Genomic DNA, 17,500 nt, shown 5'->3' with positions numbered 1-17,500 from the left:
CAGTCCACACAGGGCCAGTCCATCCAGCGCCAGTCCATTCAGCGCCAGTCCACACAGCGTCAGTCCATCCAGCACCAGTCCACACAGCGCCAGTCCATCCAGCATCAGTCCATCCAGCACCAGTCCACACAGCACCAGCACCAGTCCACAGAGCACCAGCACCAGTCCACACAGGGCCAGTCCACACAGCACCAGTCCATCCAGCGCCAGTCCATCCAGCGCCAGTTCATCCAGCGCCAGTCCATCCAGCGCCAGTTCATCCAGCGCCAGTCCACACAGGGCCAGTCCACACAGGGCCAGTCCACACAGCACCAGTCCATCCAGCGCCAGTCCATCCAGCGCCAGTCCATCCAGCGCCAGTCCATCCAGCGCCAGTTCATCCAGCGCCAGTCCATCCAGCGCCAGTTCATCCAGCATCAGCACCAGTCCATCTAGCGCCAGTCCATCCAGCGCCAGTCCACACAGCACCAGCACCAGTCCACACAGCACTAGAACCAGTCCACACAGCACCAGCACCAGTCCACACAGCATCAGCACCAGTCCACACAGCACCAGCACCAGTCCACACAGCATCAGCACCAGTCCACACAGCACCAGCACCAGTCCACACAGCATCAGCACTAGTCCACACAGCACCAGCACCAGTCCACACAGCACCAGCACCAGTCCACACAGCACCAGCACCAGTCCACACAGGTCCAGTCCACACAGAGCCAGTCCACACAGGTCCAGTCCACACAGCGCCAGGTATGGGGAAGATGGGTAACATCCCATCTTCCCCATACCCTGGGTAACATCCCATCTTCCCCATACCCTGGGTAACATCCCATCTTCCCCATACCCTGGGTAACATCCCATCTTTCCCATACCCTAAGTAACATCCCATCTTCCCCATACCCTAAGTAACATCCCATCTTCCCCATACCCTGGGTAACATCCCATCTTCCCCATACCCTGGGTAACATCCCATCTTCCGCATACCCTGGGTGACATCCCATCTTCCCCATACCCTGGGTAACATCTCATCTTCCGCATACCCTGGGTAACATCCCATCTTCCCCATACCCTGGGTAACATCCCATCTTCCCCATACCCTGGGTAACATCCCATCTTTCCCATACCCTAAGTAACATCCCATCTTCCCCATACCCTGGGTAACATCCCATCTTCCCCATACCCTGGGTAACATCCCATCTTCCCCATACCCTGGGTAACATCCCATCTTTCCCATACCCTAAGTAACATCCCATCTTCCCCATACCCTAAGTAACATCCCATCTTCCCCATACCCTGGGTAACATCCCATCTTCCCCATAACCTGGGTAACATCCCATCTTCCCCATACCCTGGGTAACATCCCATCTTCCCCATACCCTGGGTAACATCCCATCTTCCGCATACCCTGGGTAACATCCCATCTTCCGCATACCCTGGGTAACATACTTGACTGTATTGTCAGAAGCAAGGCCTAATGTTGCGAGCTACCCGAACCCATCCCAATCCCGCTGATGTCCAACCCCCCTTCTCCCTTTCTCTACCCATTTCCTCCCCTTTTCGTCCATCTCTTTCTCTCTGCTTTTTCCCCTCTCCTCAATATCTTTCTCTACCTCCTCCTCTCCCCAATCTCGTCCTCCCTTTCTCTCCTATTCGTCTATTAATCCTGTAGATAGGATGTTTTATTGTCTTCTTTATTTATCTCTGATATATATTTCTGCTGTTTATCTCTTATGGAGTGGCAGCGTGGTACCGTACGCCGCTTGATAAATTGAGAACACAGAGAGCATCAATCACTGTCACTTAGCCAGTGTTGTAGAACTCCAGACCGATCTCGAGACCACATATTGAGTGTCGCGGTCTTGACTCGGTCTTCCCAAAACCACCGGAGACCAGCGGAGTAAAAAAAAAACTCATTATCAGCATCCATTCAGTCAAAACGCTTCGCCAAATATAGACATTCCTTTCTAGGAACATGAATATCTTAAGAGCCTTTATAGTGGTGAACCTATAGGCCTTCAGTGGTGAACCTATAGGCCTTCAGTGGTGAACCTATAGGCCTTCAGTGGTGAACCTATAGGCCTTCAGTGGTGAACCTATAGGCCTTCAGTGGTGAACCTATAGACCTTCAGTGGTGAACCTATAGGCCTTCAGTGGTGAACCTATAGGCCTTCAGTGGTGAACCTATAGGCCTTCAGTGGTGAACCTATAGGCCTTCAGTGGTGAACCTATAGACCTTCAGTGGTGAACCTATAGGCCTTCAGTGGTGAACCTATAGGCCTTCAGTGGTGAACCTATAGGCCTTCAGTGGTGAACCTATAGGCCTTCAGTGGTGAACCTATAGGCCTTCAGTGGTGAACCTATAGACCTTCAGTGGTGAACCTATAGGCCTTCAGTGGTGAACCTATAGACCTTCAGTGGTGAACCTATAGGCCTTCAGTGGTGAACCTATAGACCTTCAGTGGTGAACCTTCAGTGGTGAACATATAGGCCGTCAGTGGTGAACCTTCAGTGGTGAACCTATAGGCCTTCAGTGGTGAACCTATAGGCCTTCAGTGGTGAACCTATAGGCCTTCAGTGGTGAACCTATAGGCCTTCAGTGGTGAACCTATAGGCCTTCAGTGGTGAACCTATAGGCCTTCCGTGGTGAACCTATAGGTCTTCAGTGGTGAACCTATAGGCCTTCAGTGGTGAACCTATAGGCCTTCAATGTGTGACAGTGGTGAACCTAGAGGCCTTCAGTGTGTGACAGTGGTGAACCTATAGGCCTTCAGTGGTGAACCTATAGGCCTTCAGTGGTGAACCCAGAGGCCTTCAGTGTGTGACAGTGGTAAACCTATAGGCCTTCAGTGGTGAACCTATAGGCCTTCAGTGGTGAACCTATAGGCCTTCAGTGTATGACAGTTGTGAACCTATAGGCCTTCAGTGTGTGACAGTGGTAAACCTATAGGCCTTCAGTGTGTGACAGGTTGGTGATGCTGAAAGGACAGCAACCGTAATACCAACGCACTAATGTAGGATAGAGCACGTTTTGTAAAACACAAAGGGCCAGTGGTGTAGTGGAGGCTATACCCAGGTATACAAGTTTTTTTCAGTAGGCATTGCTTAAACTCACTTTTTAATCCACAGCCTAGTTTCAGCTGAATATCATCTGCAGGAAGCAAGAGTGTAAAACTCTCAACTGGTTCTGGCATGGAGCAGCTCACAGAAGAATGACATCAGTAGCCGGTATGAAAGACTTTTCAACGTATGATATCAGTAAATGCTAACTAAGGCAACAATGGGTATGCAAACTAGGTATTGAAAAAGTTTAGTCCGAAGTGCTGGTTAGCAGGCTATTTGTGATGGGCAATTATTATCAGGTGCTGTTTGTATCAGGGGCTCAGACATGGATGGGCCTGGATGAACAGAGGCCCACCCACTGGGGAACCAGGCCCTGACAGCCCCCCCCCCCCCAATCACATTGATGTGGTTTAAGCATTGTTGTGGACTTAGACCATCCAGTTTGTGTATTTTTTCTATAAAAAAAATGGGATTTTGAGAGTGAAAGTAGCAATCCTTTGCCTTGATGACAGTTTTGCACACTCTTGGCATTCTCTCAACCAGCTTCATGAGGAATGCTTTTCCAAAAGTCTTGAAGGAGTTCCCACATATGCTGAGCACATATTGGCTGCTTTTCCTTCACTCTGCAGTCCAACTCATCCCAAACCATCTCAATTTGGTTGAGGTCGGGTGATTGTGGAGGCCAGGTCATCTGATGCAGCACTCCATCACTCTCCTTCTTGGTCAAATAGACCTTACACAGCCTGGAGGTGTGTTGGAGGTGCTGCGGTAGCCATGCTGGTTAAGTGTGCCTTGAATTGTAAATAAATCACTGACAATGTCACCAGCAAAGCACCCCCACACCATCACCCCCACACCCACACCATCACACCTCCTCCTCCATGCTTCACGGTGGGAACCACACATGCCGAGATCATCCGTTCACCTACTCTGCATCTCACAAAGACACAGCGGTTGTAACCAAAAATCACAAATGTCCATCGGTCTAATGTCCATTGCTCATGTTTCTTGGCCCAAGCAAGTCTCTTCTTCTTATTGGTGTCCTTTAGTAGTGGTTTGTTTGCAGCAATTTGACCATGAAGGCCTGATTCACACAGTGTCCTCTGATCAGTTGATGTTGAGATGTGTCTGTTACTTGAACTCTGTGAAACATTTATTTGGGCAGCAATATGAGGTACTGTTAACTCTAATGAACGGATCCTCTGCAGCAGAGGTAACTTTGGGTCTTCCTTTCCTGTGGCGGTCCTCATGAGAGACAGTTTCATCATAGCGCTTGACGGTTTTTGCGACGGCACTTGAAGAAACTTCTTGAAAGTTCTTGACATTTTCTGGATTGACTGACCTTCATGTCTTAAAGTAATGATGGACTGTTGTTTCTCTTTGCTTATTTGAGCTGTTCTTGCTTTAATATGAGCTTAGTCTTTTACCAAATAGGGCTATCTTCTGTATTTTACCCCTACCTTGTCACAACACAACTGATTGGCTCAAACGCATTAAGCGGGAAAGAAATTCCACTATTTAACTTTTAACAAGGCACACCTGTTAATTGAAATGCATTCCAGGTGACTACCTCGTAAAGCTGGTTTAGAGAATGCCAAGAGTTTGCATTGCTATCATCAAGGCAAAGGGTGGCTACTTTGAAGAATCTCAAATCTAAAATATATTTAGATTTGTTTAAAACTTTTTTGCTTACTACATGATTCCGTATGTGTTATTTCATAGTTTTGATGTCTTCACTATTATTCTAAAATGTAGGGGAAAAAAGAAAGAAAATAAAGAAACACCCTTGAATGAGTAGGTGTGTCCAAACTTTTGACTGGTACTGTATGTTTACACGCTTACAAATGAGAAATTCAGCAGTGTGATGTCAGTTGTTATTGCACTTTGCCTTCCACTTCCACTGGCTGGCTGCCTAGCTCTCCCCTCCACCTAGCGCCCGGCTTCTAGCCTCCAGCTCTGAGAGGTTCTCTCTGCAACTTATTTAGATGAATGATTAAACTTAAAGCACAGCCAGGAGTCTTGCCACTCTTATTTAAAGAAGAATGGGAAAGCTGTCATCTTTTGATGCATTGCCTGCCATCCGGCATGCAAAAGAGATGCCCCCCCCCCCCCCACCTCTTCCCTCTGCCTCCCTCCCCCTCTTTCTCTCCTCATCCTCCCTCTCTCCTTCTCACTCCTCTGACAACAGTATGATTGATCAGGGTAAAGCGGCATCAGTGAAGACATTGTAGTCCACCCACCCAACCGCCACCTGAGTGGAGCATGCTGATCTGAGAGATAGATAGATGATTGCTTACGGGTTCATTGATCTATCGGTCACTCAGGTTACTCCTGAAAGAAAGACAAGTTCTGGTGGCTCTGATTCTGCTGCATTGTGCCAGTCCCAGTCACGATCACAGTCACAGTGTACGGGTACAGTAGGCATTCTAACATCGTAATCACCTCCAGCCCTTGTCTCTCTGTTAGCGTTAGAGGGATGTTGCCGCTGGTAAAACTTGGAGAACACTCTCAGAGCACACACACACACACACACACACACACAAATCAAATCAAAGTTAATTGGTTTGTTTACACAGATTTGCAGATGTTATCGCAGGTGCAGCGGAATTATTCTGTTTCTAGCTCCAACAGTGCAGTAATACCTAGCAATACAAAACAATACACGCATAATCCAAAAAGTAAAAAAGAAAGAAATTAATTAATACCAGAACAAGCAGAATCCGGAATATATATATAACTCAGCAACAAAAAAACGTCCTCTCACTGTCAACTGCGTTTTTTTTCATCAAACTTAACATGTGTAAATATTTGTATGAACATAACAAGATTCAACAACTGAGACATTAACTGAACAAGTTCCACAGACATGTGACTAACAGAAATTGAATAATGTGTCCCTGAACAAAAGTAACAGTCAGTATTTGGTGTGGCCACCAGCTGCATTAAGTACTGCAGTGCATCTCCTCCTCATGGACTGCCCCAGATTTGCCAGTTCTTGCTGTGAGATGTTACCCCACTCTTCCACCAAGGTACCTGCAAGTTCCCAGACATTTCTGGGGGGAAAAGCCCTAGCCCTCACCCTCCAATCCAACAGGTCCCAGACGTGCTCAATGAGATTGAGATCCGGGCTCTTCGCTGGCCATGGCAGAACACTGACATTCCTGTCTTGCAGGAAATCACGCACAGAACGATCAGTATGGCTGGTGGCATTGTCATGCTGGAGAGTCATGTCAGGATGAGCCTGCAGAAAGGGTACCACATAAGGGAGGAGGATGTCTTGCCTGTAACGCACAGAGTTGAGTTTGCCTGCAATGACCACAAGCTCAGTCCGATGATGCTGTGACAGACCATGACGGACCATTGTTTATGGTTAATTGAACAAGCGTGGAAAACAGTGTTTAAACCCTTTACAATCTGTGAAGTTATTTGGACTCAGAGTTAGCTCTGCTGCAGAGGATAAGTTCATTAGAGTTACCATCCTCAGAAATTGAAGCCCAAATAAATGCTTAACAGGGATGGTGCCAGGTTTCCTCCAGACGTGACGCTTGGCATTCAGGCCAAAGAGTTCAATCTTGGTTTCATCAGACCAGAAAAGCTTGTTTCTCATGGTCTGAGAGTCCTTTAGGTGCCTTTTGGGAAACTCCAAGCAGGCTGTCATGTGCCTTTTACTGAGGAGTGGCTTCCGTCTGGCCACTCTTCCATAAAGGCCTGATTGGTGGAGTGCTGCAGAGATGGTTGTCCTTCTGGAAGGTTCTCCCATCTTCACAGAGGAACTCTGGAGCTCTGTCAGAGTGACCATCGGGTTCTTGGTCACCTCCCTGACCAAAGTACTTCTCCCCCAACTGCTCAGTTTGGCCAGGTGGCCAGCTCTAGGAAAAGTCTTGGTGGTTCCAAACTTCTTCCATTTAAGAATGATGGAGGCCACTGTATTCTTGGGGACCTTCAATGTTGATGACATTTTTTGGTACCCTTCCCCAGATCTGTGCCTCGATACAATCCTGTCTCGGAGCTCTACGGACAATTCCTTCAACCTCATGGCTTGGTTTTTGCTCTGACATGCACTGTCAAGTGTAGGACCTTATATAGACAGGTGTGTGCCTTTCCAAATCATGTCCAATCAAGTTATAGAAACATCTCAAGGACGATCAGTGGAAACAGGATGCACCTGAGCTCAATTTCGAGTCTCATAGCAAAGGGTCTGAATACTTATATCAATAAGGTATTTCTGTTTTATATTTTTTTATGCATTTGCAAACTAAAAAAACAAGTTTCTAAAAATGTGTTTTTGCTTTGTCATTATGGGGTATTGTGTGTAGATTGATGAGGATTTGTAAAAATGTAATCAATTTTAGAATAAGGCTGTAACGTAACAAAATGTGGAAAAACTCATTACAGTGCATTTCTGAAGGCTCTGTACAGTGTACTGTGTTCATTTTGCCTTTCGTTCTTCCATTTTTTTCACATTCTTCCTTCATATTGTTTTGTATGTCTTATTAGACCTCTCTCTCTTTCTCTCTTTCTCCTCCTCCTCTCCCTTTTCTCTCTTCTTACACTCCTCTTTCTTCCCCACACTCCTCTTTCTCTCTTCCCCATCTCTCTTCCCCCTCTTTTTCGTTCTCCCTCCCTCCCTCCCTCCCTCCCTCCCTCCCTCCCTCCCTCCCTCCCTAGCTCCCTCCCTAGCTCCCTCCCTCATTTATTCTCTCTGTTTCCATCGTCGTCCGCCCCCTTACTGTGGTTGTGTGTTATCTGCTGCGGCTCTCTGATACTCCCTGACTCAGTGCCTTTCATTTTCATCATAATCCAGCTACACCACCGGACTGACAAATCACTTTTACTGCCTTTTCTCTTCATTTCTCCCTCTCTTTCTTTCTTTCTCTCTCTCTCTCTCTCTCTCTCTCTCTCTCTCTCTCTCTCTCTCTCTCTCTCTCTCTCTCTCTCTCTCTCTCTCTCTCTCTCTCTCTCTCTCTCTCTACACTCTTATTCCCCCACTGCTTTATCTCTTTTTCTTGGGGCTTTATTTTGCTCTCTTTAATTAAATGTCATTTCTCAATTCTTCTTCTTCATCTTCGTCTTCTTCTTCTTCTTTTTGGGGGGTAAGGAAATGTAAAAAAATATATAAAAAAAAGTTTCTTATTTTATTATGTGATCATTGTCAAACTAGAATGGATGGATACATCATTGCCCTGTGTTTGTATATACAGTATGTCCCAAAATGGTGCCCTATCCTAGTCTATATAGTACACTAGTGTCAAGCCCTATGGGGAATAGGGTGCCGTTCAGAGCTCTGGTCAACAGTAGTCCACTATATAGGGAATAGGGTGCTGGTCAGAGCTCTGGTCAACGGTAGTCCACTATATAGGGAATAGGGTGCTGGTCAGAGCTCTGGTCAACAGTAGTACACTATATAGGGAATAGGGTGCGATTTGGGATACACATCGCAGTGATTGAAGAGTGAGAGTATGTTCGATGAAGCAGGAAGGAAGTGGGTTCATACTAACTTGCTAGGAGGTTAAGGTGATTGGTGGAATTGACCTCTGAACTGTCGATGACTGTTACAGTTAAGATTTATTTTCATGTTAGGAAGTGTTGGATCAATGATGGTCTGGTCCCCTGATCCTCCATCTAGTTCACTCACAGTATCCTTTAAAACGTATCCTCCTTCTTAGAGTGTGTCTGTGCACGCGTGCGGCCAGAGGATGTGGCCTTCCCCCCTGCCTGCCAGCTGACGTCTGACATGGGCCTCTCTCCAAGAGTAATAGAAGAATAAATATGTCTCTCTCTCTCTCTGTCTCTGTCTGTCTCGCTCTCTCTCTCTCTTTCTCTCTCTCTCTCTTTCTCTCTCTCTCACTCTCTCTCTCTTTCTTTCTCTCTCTCTCTCTGTGTCTCTCTCTGTGTCTCTCTCTGTGTCTCTCTCTCTCACACTCTCTCTCTGTGTCTCTCTCTCTCTCTGTGTCTCTCTCTCTCTGTGTCTCTCTCTCTCTCTCTCTCTCTCTCTGAGGAGTGATAATGGGAAGATGAGCGCAGCCCTGTCTCAGAGCTCTGGACCCGCCAGGCTGTTGGTTTGTTTAATTTGAGTTTTATTTGTGACAATCAATTAATTTCTATCTTCCCCTCTGCCCTCTTCTCTACCATTGATCTGCTGTCACTGAGTGGAGTCAAATGGACATTCCCCTTCCACACACACACACACGCACACGCACACGCACACACACACACCACCCCACACGCACGCACACGCACACACGCACACGCACACGCACACACACACCACCCCAATGCACTAGAGATGAGCACTGGGCTGGCTGGAGATGAGATTTGTCATTTTCTGCTCACTCCACATATAACTCTTAATGTGTCCGCTGTGAGCCAGCAGACTTTTAGATTAGATCTCAACTGAGACAGAACAAAAATTGTTTTGATAATTCATTTAGTTCTGAATTGTAACAACGAATTGAGACAACATCATAAATATATATCATCAGGCAAGGAAGGAATCACTCGGTGAGACAGAATCCAAAATATGACACTTGTAAATAACCGTTACTATAACACTACAATACAAAACTCTTTGGCTACACTTGTTATAAACAAATGTTGCTTTATTTATTTAACCTTTACTTAACTAGGTAAGTCAGTTAAGAACAAATTCTTATTTTTCAATGACGGCCTAGGAACAGTGGGTTAACTGCCTTGTTCAGGGGCAGAATGACATATTTTTACCTTGTCGGCTCGGGGATTCGATCCAGCAACCTTTTGGTTACCTCCTTGGACAGGCCTATATGATGTGAGATAAAAACCATGTTATTACCACGCCAATAACCTTGAAAGGAGTAGAAAATAAAACTGAATTTACAGCACAGTACAGGTCACACACACAGGATGACAGAGGCTGTTTTCAGTTAAAAAGGCTTTTAAAAAAAATAAATAATGATATTGTTTTCACTCCATATTTATGTGGCGGCGGGTTTCAGCATACTACCACACATGTTCCATACCCTATTCCCTATATAGTGGACTACTGTTGACCAGAGCTCTGACCAGCACCCTATTCCCTATATAGTGGACTACTGTTGACCAGAGCTCTGACCAGCACCCTATTCCCTATATAGTGGACTACTGTTGACCAGAGCTCTGACCAGCACCCTATTCCCTATATAGTGGACTACTGTTGACCAAGGCCCTTGGTATGCACTTAGACCGGCTATCTCTGAAACATTAATACTTTAAGGGGGGTACTCTGCTCTCAAGCGGACGAAAGAGCAGCGGACAAAGGAGTTTGCTTCTGCTGCAGAATTCTCTGTCAAATATAACGAGTTACAGCATTGCTACACGAGGCTCCACGCGGCTCCACGAGGCTCCAAACGGCTCCATAAGGCTCCAAACGGCTCCACGCGGCTCCACGAGGCTCCAAACGGCTCCACGAGGCTCCACGAGGCTCCAAACGGCTCCACGAGGCTCCAAACGGCTCCACAAGGCTCCAAACGGCTCCACGCGGCTCCACGAGGCTCCAAACGGCTCTCTACATCAACCTTGTTCTGTTTCCTCTCTTACTAAACGTGTGTTATTGTTACGACGTGTTATTAAGATGCTTTTTGCTCATATGATGAAGTTAAAGGACCAATGTTCCAACGTCCCCGAGAGAAGGCATCTTGTTCCTCTCTCTGTTCTCCTCTCATCTTGCCTCTACAGTAATAACCTCAGCTTCCTCTTTCTGTTCTCCTCTGTTCTTGCCTCTACAGTAATAACCTCAGCTTCCTCTCTCTGTTCTCCTCTCATCTTGCCTCTACAGTAATAACCTCAGCTTCCTCTCTCTCCTGCTAATCCTGTTAAATTGCCTGTCTTGCATCATCATCATCAAGATTTGACCAGAAAAATCACTCCATCTTCAGAATCCCCCTCCCGAAAAAAAGAAAACTGACAAATAAATGGGAGGAGAGAGAGAGAGAGAGAGAGAGAGAGAGAGAGAGAGAGAGCAAGAGCGAGAGAGCAGTGAAAGGTTCCTGACTTACTGTTGCACCGTGTACCGAGTATACAGCTGAATATTAGGACAGTGTTCTTAATGTTTTGTGGACTCAGTGCTGCCAAATAACACCGATGCATTACTTTAATGCACCTGTCTTAGAGATGAACTCAGTCTTGTGATTATTGGGTTGATGTGAAGCACAGTGTGAAGCTACATCTACTACTTCACTTTGTTTTATGATTATTACCTGAGGGAGTCAGTGGGACGGATGTCATTTTCAGCTTTTCAGGTGTAGGCCTTCGGTACTTAAGTCTTTTACAGGTGAAATTACTTTATACATGTATTTTTGCAGCTAATTTAAAGGAAGACGGGAATGCCATGAACCATGAGGTTGTGAGTTCAAGTCCCAGATGAGGACTTGTTGAATAATAATTACTGGGTAAATGAACATGCACAATGTAATCATGTCTGTCAGAAATGTAAGTTGAAATCATTGTATGTTATTTGTGCTGTGTGTGTAACTAGTTCCAAACTGTTTTGTTTTTTAAGGTAAGATGCCAAAAATAGTAATTTCGGGCCAGTGTTAATTTCAGGTAACACAAAGTTGAGTGAACTAAAAAAAGGCTGTCACGCCCTGACCATAGAGAGCCCTTGGATTCTCTATAGTGGTGTAGGTGTGACTGGGGGGGGGGGGGGGTTCTAGAATGTGTATTTCTATGTTGGTGATTTTGTATGGTTCCCAATTAGAGGCAGCTGGTAATCGTTGCCTCTAATTGGGGATCATATGTAGGAAGCCCTATCTCCCACCTGCTTTGTGGGATATTGTTTGTGTTAGTGTGTTTGGGCACTACGACTTCACGTTCTTTGTAGTTTTGTTGTTTTGTTTCTAGTTTCACTTTGTATTAAAAAGATGTGTAACTCAATGCTGCGCCTTGGTCCGCTCATTTTGAAGTCCGTGACAAAGGCCGTGGAACCCGTTAGTTAATAGTAATTAGTGTACTGTGTATTTACACAAACAAACGGTCTCAAATTAGAACGAGTCAACACTAGCAACAGTTAACAAAGTATATAAACCACCTTTTCCTCCTGTGTGTGTGTGTGTGTGTGTGTGTGTGTGTGTGTGTGTGTGTCTGTGTGTGTGTGTGTGTGTGTGTGTGTGTGTGTGTGTGTGTGTGTGTGTGTGTGTGTGTGTGTGTGTGTGTGTGTGTGTGTGTGTGTTGCAGTGTGTCTGACTGTGTGTGTGTGTTTGCAACCCTAACTGTGTGATCATTTCACCCTTACCAACCTCTTAGCGACCTCTCACCGACCTCTTAGCGACCTCTCAGCGACCTCTCACCGACCTCTCAGCGACCTCTCACCGACCTCTCAATGACCTTTCAGCGACCTCTTACCGACCTCTTAGCGACCTCTCACCGACCTCTTAGCGACCTCTCAGTGACCTCTTACCGACCTCTCAGCGACCTCTTACCGACCTCTCAGCGACCTCTCACCGACCTCTCAATGACCTTTCAGCGACCTCTCAGCGACCTCTGACCGACCTCTCAGTGACCTCTCAGCGACCTATCAGCGGCCTTTCAGCGACCTCTCAGCGACCTCTCAGCGACCTCTACCCTGTGTCTTTGATTCTAAATAGTCCATTTTGATGGACAGGTGTAGCTTCACCCTCTTTGTATTTGTGTGGGGTGAATATCCTGGACTGACTCCAGATATAAAGTAAGCGTTGAATGACTCCTCCTCACTGATGCAGAGGGGTACAAAGAGCAGCGGATGAAGGAGTTTGCTTCTGCTGCAGCATTCTCTGTATAATATAAGGCGTTGCCGTGGCGCTCCATACATCCACTCTGTTTCAGGATCCAACTGCAGCTGCTGATGTGGGAATGACTTGTCCAGGTTAGCTTTATCATAATGGATTTCATAGCTGCTGTGTGTGTGTGTGTGTGTGTGTGTGTGTGTGTGTGTGTGTGTGTGTGTGTGTGCGCGTGTGTGTTATTTCGCTGACCCCTAAAACCCAGCGTGGTCTTTAGGTGTAGTAGGGTTCAGGTTCCATGGTGTTGTGATGATAATAGCGCTAGGATCATCACAACACACACACACACACACACACACACACACACACACACACACACACACACACACACACACACACACACACACACACACACACACACACACACACACACACACACCACCATGGTGTCAGAGAGACCTGCGATGATTAGGCCTAATAATGCAGTGTAATTGTGTTAGTGTGACAGATGGCCTCACTTTGAAGACACCTGACAACACTGCTGACAAGGCTGTCAGTGTAGGTTAGTCTCTGCATGCAAGTGTTACTGTACATGTACATACAGTGCATAGCCACAGTGTTTTACTGTAATGATCCTAAAACCTATGTATGCTCGTGATATATACTGTGTGTCCGTTGTCACAACATGCTCTGCGATTGCACAGTAGCCGACCTACCTACAGGATACAGCTGCTGTGCCTTCTCGGTCGTCTCCTAGTCAAACCCATCCATACTAACTTTAATTTAGAGTCTGTGAGTTCACTGGTGTCCTCTCTCCCAGGGGGACCACACACACACACACACACACACACACACACACACACACACACACACACACACACACACACACACACACACACACACACACACACACACACACACACACACACACACACACACACAGACAGACAGACAGACAGACAGACAGACACACACACACACACACACACACACACACACACACACACACACACACACACACACACACACACACACACACACACACACACACACACACACACACACACACACACACACACACACACACACACACACACAGCGAACCACCCAGGGAATCAGAGCACGTGTTCAAAATCTACCAGCAACACATTATCAGATCAATAACCATTCATCAGCACTCAACACACTTCCAGTCATTTCACCTTACAAATCAGCCTCATGAGGCCCCGTGTTAATTAATGAAGTAGGAGAAATAGATCATTATTTATTTAACTAGGCAAGTCAGTTAGGAACAAATTCTTATTTACAATGACAGCCTACACCAGCCAAACTCTGGACGACCCTGGGCCAATTGTGCACCGACCCTACGGGAGTCCCAATCACGGCCGGTTGTGATACAGCCTTGACTCAAACCAGGGTGTCGGTAGTGATGCCTCAAGCACTGAGATGCAGTGCCTCAGACCGCTGCGGAACTCAGGACATTAACTGAATGAAAGACACCCTATATCCCCTATATAGTGCACTACTTTTTAACAAATCCCTATGGGCCCTGGCCCTGGTTGAGTCGTGTAGGGTTTCCCAACCAGGTGCACTTGGGGTACTTGAGAAGACTGATGAGACCATAGGTTTAGTGGTAAAATGCACATGAGGTAGCCTAGTGGTTAGAGCGTTGGGCCAGTAACCAGCAGGTAGCCTAGTGGTTCGAGCGTTGGGCCAGTAACCTGCAGGTAGCCTAGTGGTTAGAGCGTTGGGCCAGTAACCAGCAGGTAGCCTAGTGGTTAGAGCGTTGGGCCAGTAACCAGCAGGTAGCCTAGTGGTTAGAGCGTTGGGCCAGTAACCAGCAGGTAGCCTAGTGGTTAGAGCATTGGGCCAGTAACCAGCAGGTAGCCTAGTGGTTAGAGCGTTGGGCCATTAACCAGCAGGTAGCCTAGTGGTTAGATCGTTGGGCCAGTTGCCGGATCGAATCCCCGACCTGACAAGGTAAAAATCTGTCACTTTTCCCCTGAACAAGGCAGTTAACCCACTGTCCCCCGGTAGGCCGTCAGTGTAAATAATAATTTGTTCTTAACTGACTTGCCTAGTTAAATAAAGGTTACATTGAAAAAGTACTCTGAGCAGAGCAAAATTACACTTGGTGGTACAGTAACTGAAAAAAGTTGGGAACCACTGGAGTACTGTAGCGCTAGCTGGCGCTCGCTGCACAACACAAATAACGATTGAATGAGTGTCTGTGTCCAAATAGCACCGTATCTTCAATAGAGTATTGGCCCTGATCAACAATAGTGCACTACTTAGGGGATAGGATGCCATTTGTGATGCAGTCAGTGTATACATTAAAGGTCCAATGCAGACATTTTAATTCAATGTCAAATAATTTCTGAGTCACAATTAATAACTACCGTCCTGTGATTGTTTTCAATTAAAATGGTCAAAAATAGCTTGTAATCAAAGAGTAATTTTTCGAGCAGGAATTTTGCTAGGACTGTTTGGAAGTTGTCTGAGTGGGGAGGGGGAAAACTGAAAATGTGCTGTTATTGACAGAGGCCTGGAACTGTCTTTCTCATTGGTCTATTAAGTATTTTACCATCTTGGGATGTCACCTGGAAAACCAAAACTCCATTATTCTCATTTTCACAATTTCACAGTATTATTCCAACCTCATAGTGTGGAAATATATAGAAAACACAGGAAAATCACGTTTTTGACTGCACTGGGCCTTTAACGTGAGTTTAGAGTACAGTAGTAAGAGACAAACAGCAACATGAGGTTGTTATTGGCTTAAATGATTGATTGCAAATGAGGAGAGTTTTGGCACAAACCCGTCTGTTCTCACTGTGGGGGCTGTTGGCTTCTTTTTTTCAGGTTTGGTTTTGCTTGTTTTGCTTGTCTATTAGGAGAATAGTTTATAGCTGGATTACCAAGCGTTTCTCATGGGGGGGGGGGGGGGGGGGTTGTAACCCTTAAAGAGAAGCTGTAATTCTAAACGTCTAACCGTCACATTCTAAGGACAGCTTCACAATAGCACTTCAGAGAAGAGACACGCTTGATGTTGGAGGGTGGGGCGTAGAGGGAGGGGCGTGCGTGTGTGAGTGCTTCACTGTGTGTGCGTGTGTGTGCGTGTGTGTGTGTGTGGCAGTGGCGTGATTGATAAGTCAATCACCTCTTGTGAATAACCACTTTATGGTTTGTGGATTAAAGCCGCGTCACCTGTCCGAACTAACCAAAGCTTCCGTCCATTACCTTCACATGTAAAATCGGCTTTACTGTGTAAAACAACATTCACAACAAACAAAGTTCATTAAAAAATGTATGTTTTGAATCAAGGGATAAAGAAAAGCCATCGAAGTCATCTAGCAACCTACAGGTAACTGCCAAAATAAAGGAAACTCTTGAGACAATGAGGGATACAAAGTATATTGAAAGCAGGTGCTTCCACAGAGGTGCAGTTCCTGAGTTAATTAAGCAAATAACATCCCATCATGCTTAGGGTCATGTATAAAAATGCCCAGGTGCCCATTATTTTGGCTACCTTGGCTAGAAGAGATCTCAGTGACTTTGAAAGAGAGGTCTCAAAGGAGCATAGGGAGTTTAAAGTGTGTGTGTAAGTGTGTGTGTGTGTGTGTGTGTGTGTGTGTGCGTGTGTGTGTGCGTGCGTGCGTGCGTGCGTGCGTGCGTGCGTGCGTGCGTGCGTGTGTGTGTGTCGCTTCCCTGCAACAGAGTTCCAGACACTTCTAGAATCTATGCCAAGGTGCATTGGCAGTTACCTGTACATATTATGAAATGAGAATGATAATTAATACTGTCCATTAAAACCTTGAATCTGAATCTCCTTGACACAGACTCACTTTTGCTCTCTCTTCCCCACTCTCTCCCCTCTCTCTTTCTCTCTCGCTCTCTCTGACTCTCTCTCTCCCCCTCTCTTTCTCTCTCCCTCTCTCTGACTCTCTCTCCACAGGTGCAGGGACTGGAGAAGCAGGTGGCCAAGAACTACCCAGGACTAGACCTGGGTCCAGCAGGCTCGGCGATGAAGACTCTACCGTATGTCATAGGAGGTAGAGCCGTAGGCACCGGAGGAGGGACCGCAGGGGGAGTTAAACCCCCCTACCAAACAACCTCCCGCATCTTCTCCACAGGCATGGATGGGGTCGGCAACCCGCCCATGAAGCCCCCTCTGAAAAGTCCCACCTATAGCTTCCTCAACCCTTACGACTGGGCAAAGAATCAGTCTCTTCTCCTGGACCAGACAGGCTATCGTAACAAACGCAAACCCTCCCTGAAGACGGCCCAGAAGACCAAGAAGATCTTTGGCTGGGGAGATTTCTACTTCAACGTGAAAACCATGAAGTTCAGCCTCTTGGTCACCGGGAAGATCGTGGACCACATCAACGGCACGTTCACCGTCTACTTCCGCCACAACTCGTCCAGTCTCGGTAACGTCTCCGTGAGTATCGTCCCTCCAACTAAAGTAGTGGAGTTCGAGGTTCTCCAGCACCACCAACCGGGCCTCCACGCACAGCTCCACCCTGAGCTTCACACCCAGATCACTCAACAACAGACCCCGCACCAGTCCACCTTCGACCCCAAGGAGGTAAAGACCTTCAACTGCCGGGTGGAGTACGAGAAGACTAACCGCTCCAAGAAGCCCAAGCCCTGCCTCTACGACCCGTCTCAGACCTGCTTCTCAGAGCACACTCAGTCCCACGCCGCCTGGCTCTGCGCCAAACCTTTCAAAG

General features: G+C 46.6%; 1 protein-coding gene across 1 annotated transcript in view; it reads left to right on the top strand.

Annotated features, from left to right (window-relative positions):
* LOC129851497 (neurexophilin-4-like) overlaps positions 1-17,500 on the top strand; it is a 74,516-nt gene that overhangs the window by 55,745 nt on the left and 1,271 nt on the right. The window contains exon 2 of the mRNA XM_055918078.1: positions 16,723-17,500. This exon is cut by the window's right edge and continues 1,271 nt beyond it. Coding sequence (XP_055774053.1) covers positions 16,723-17,500 — 778 coding nt within the window. The remainder of the gene's footprint in view (positions 1-16,722) is intronic.

This window comes from Salvelinus fontinalis, chromosome 3 (genome assembly GCF_029448725.1).
Source record: "Salvelinus fontinalis isolate EN_2023a chromosome 3, ASM2944872v1, whole genome shotgun sequence".
Taxonomy (NCBI): domain Eukaryota; kingdom Metazoa; phylum Chordata; class Actinopteri; order Salmoniformes; family Salmonidae; genus Salvelinus; species Salvelinus fontinalis.
The sequence above is the reverse complement of the archived record's forward strand: the minus strand, read 5'-3'. Positions and strand labels throughout refer to the sequence as shown.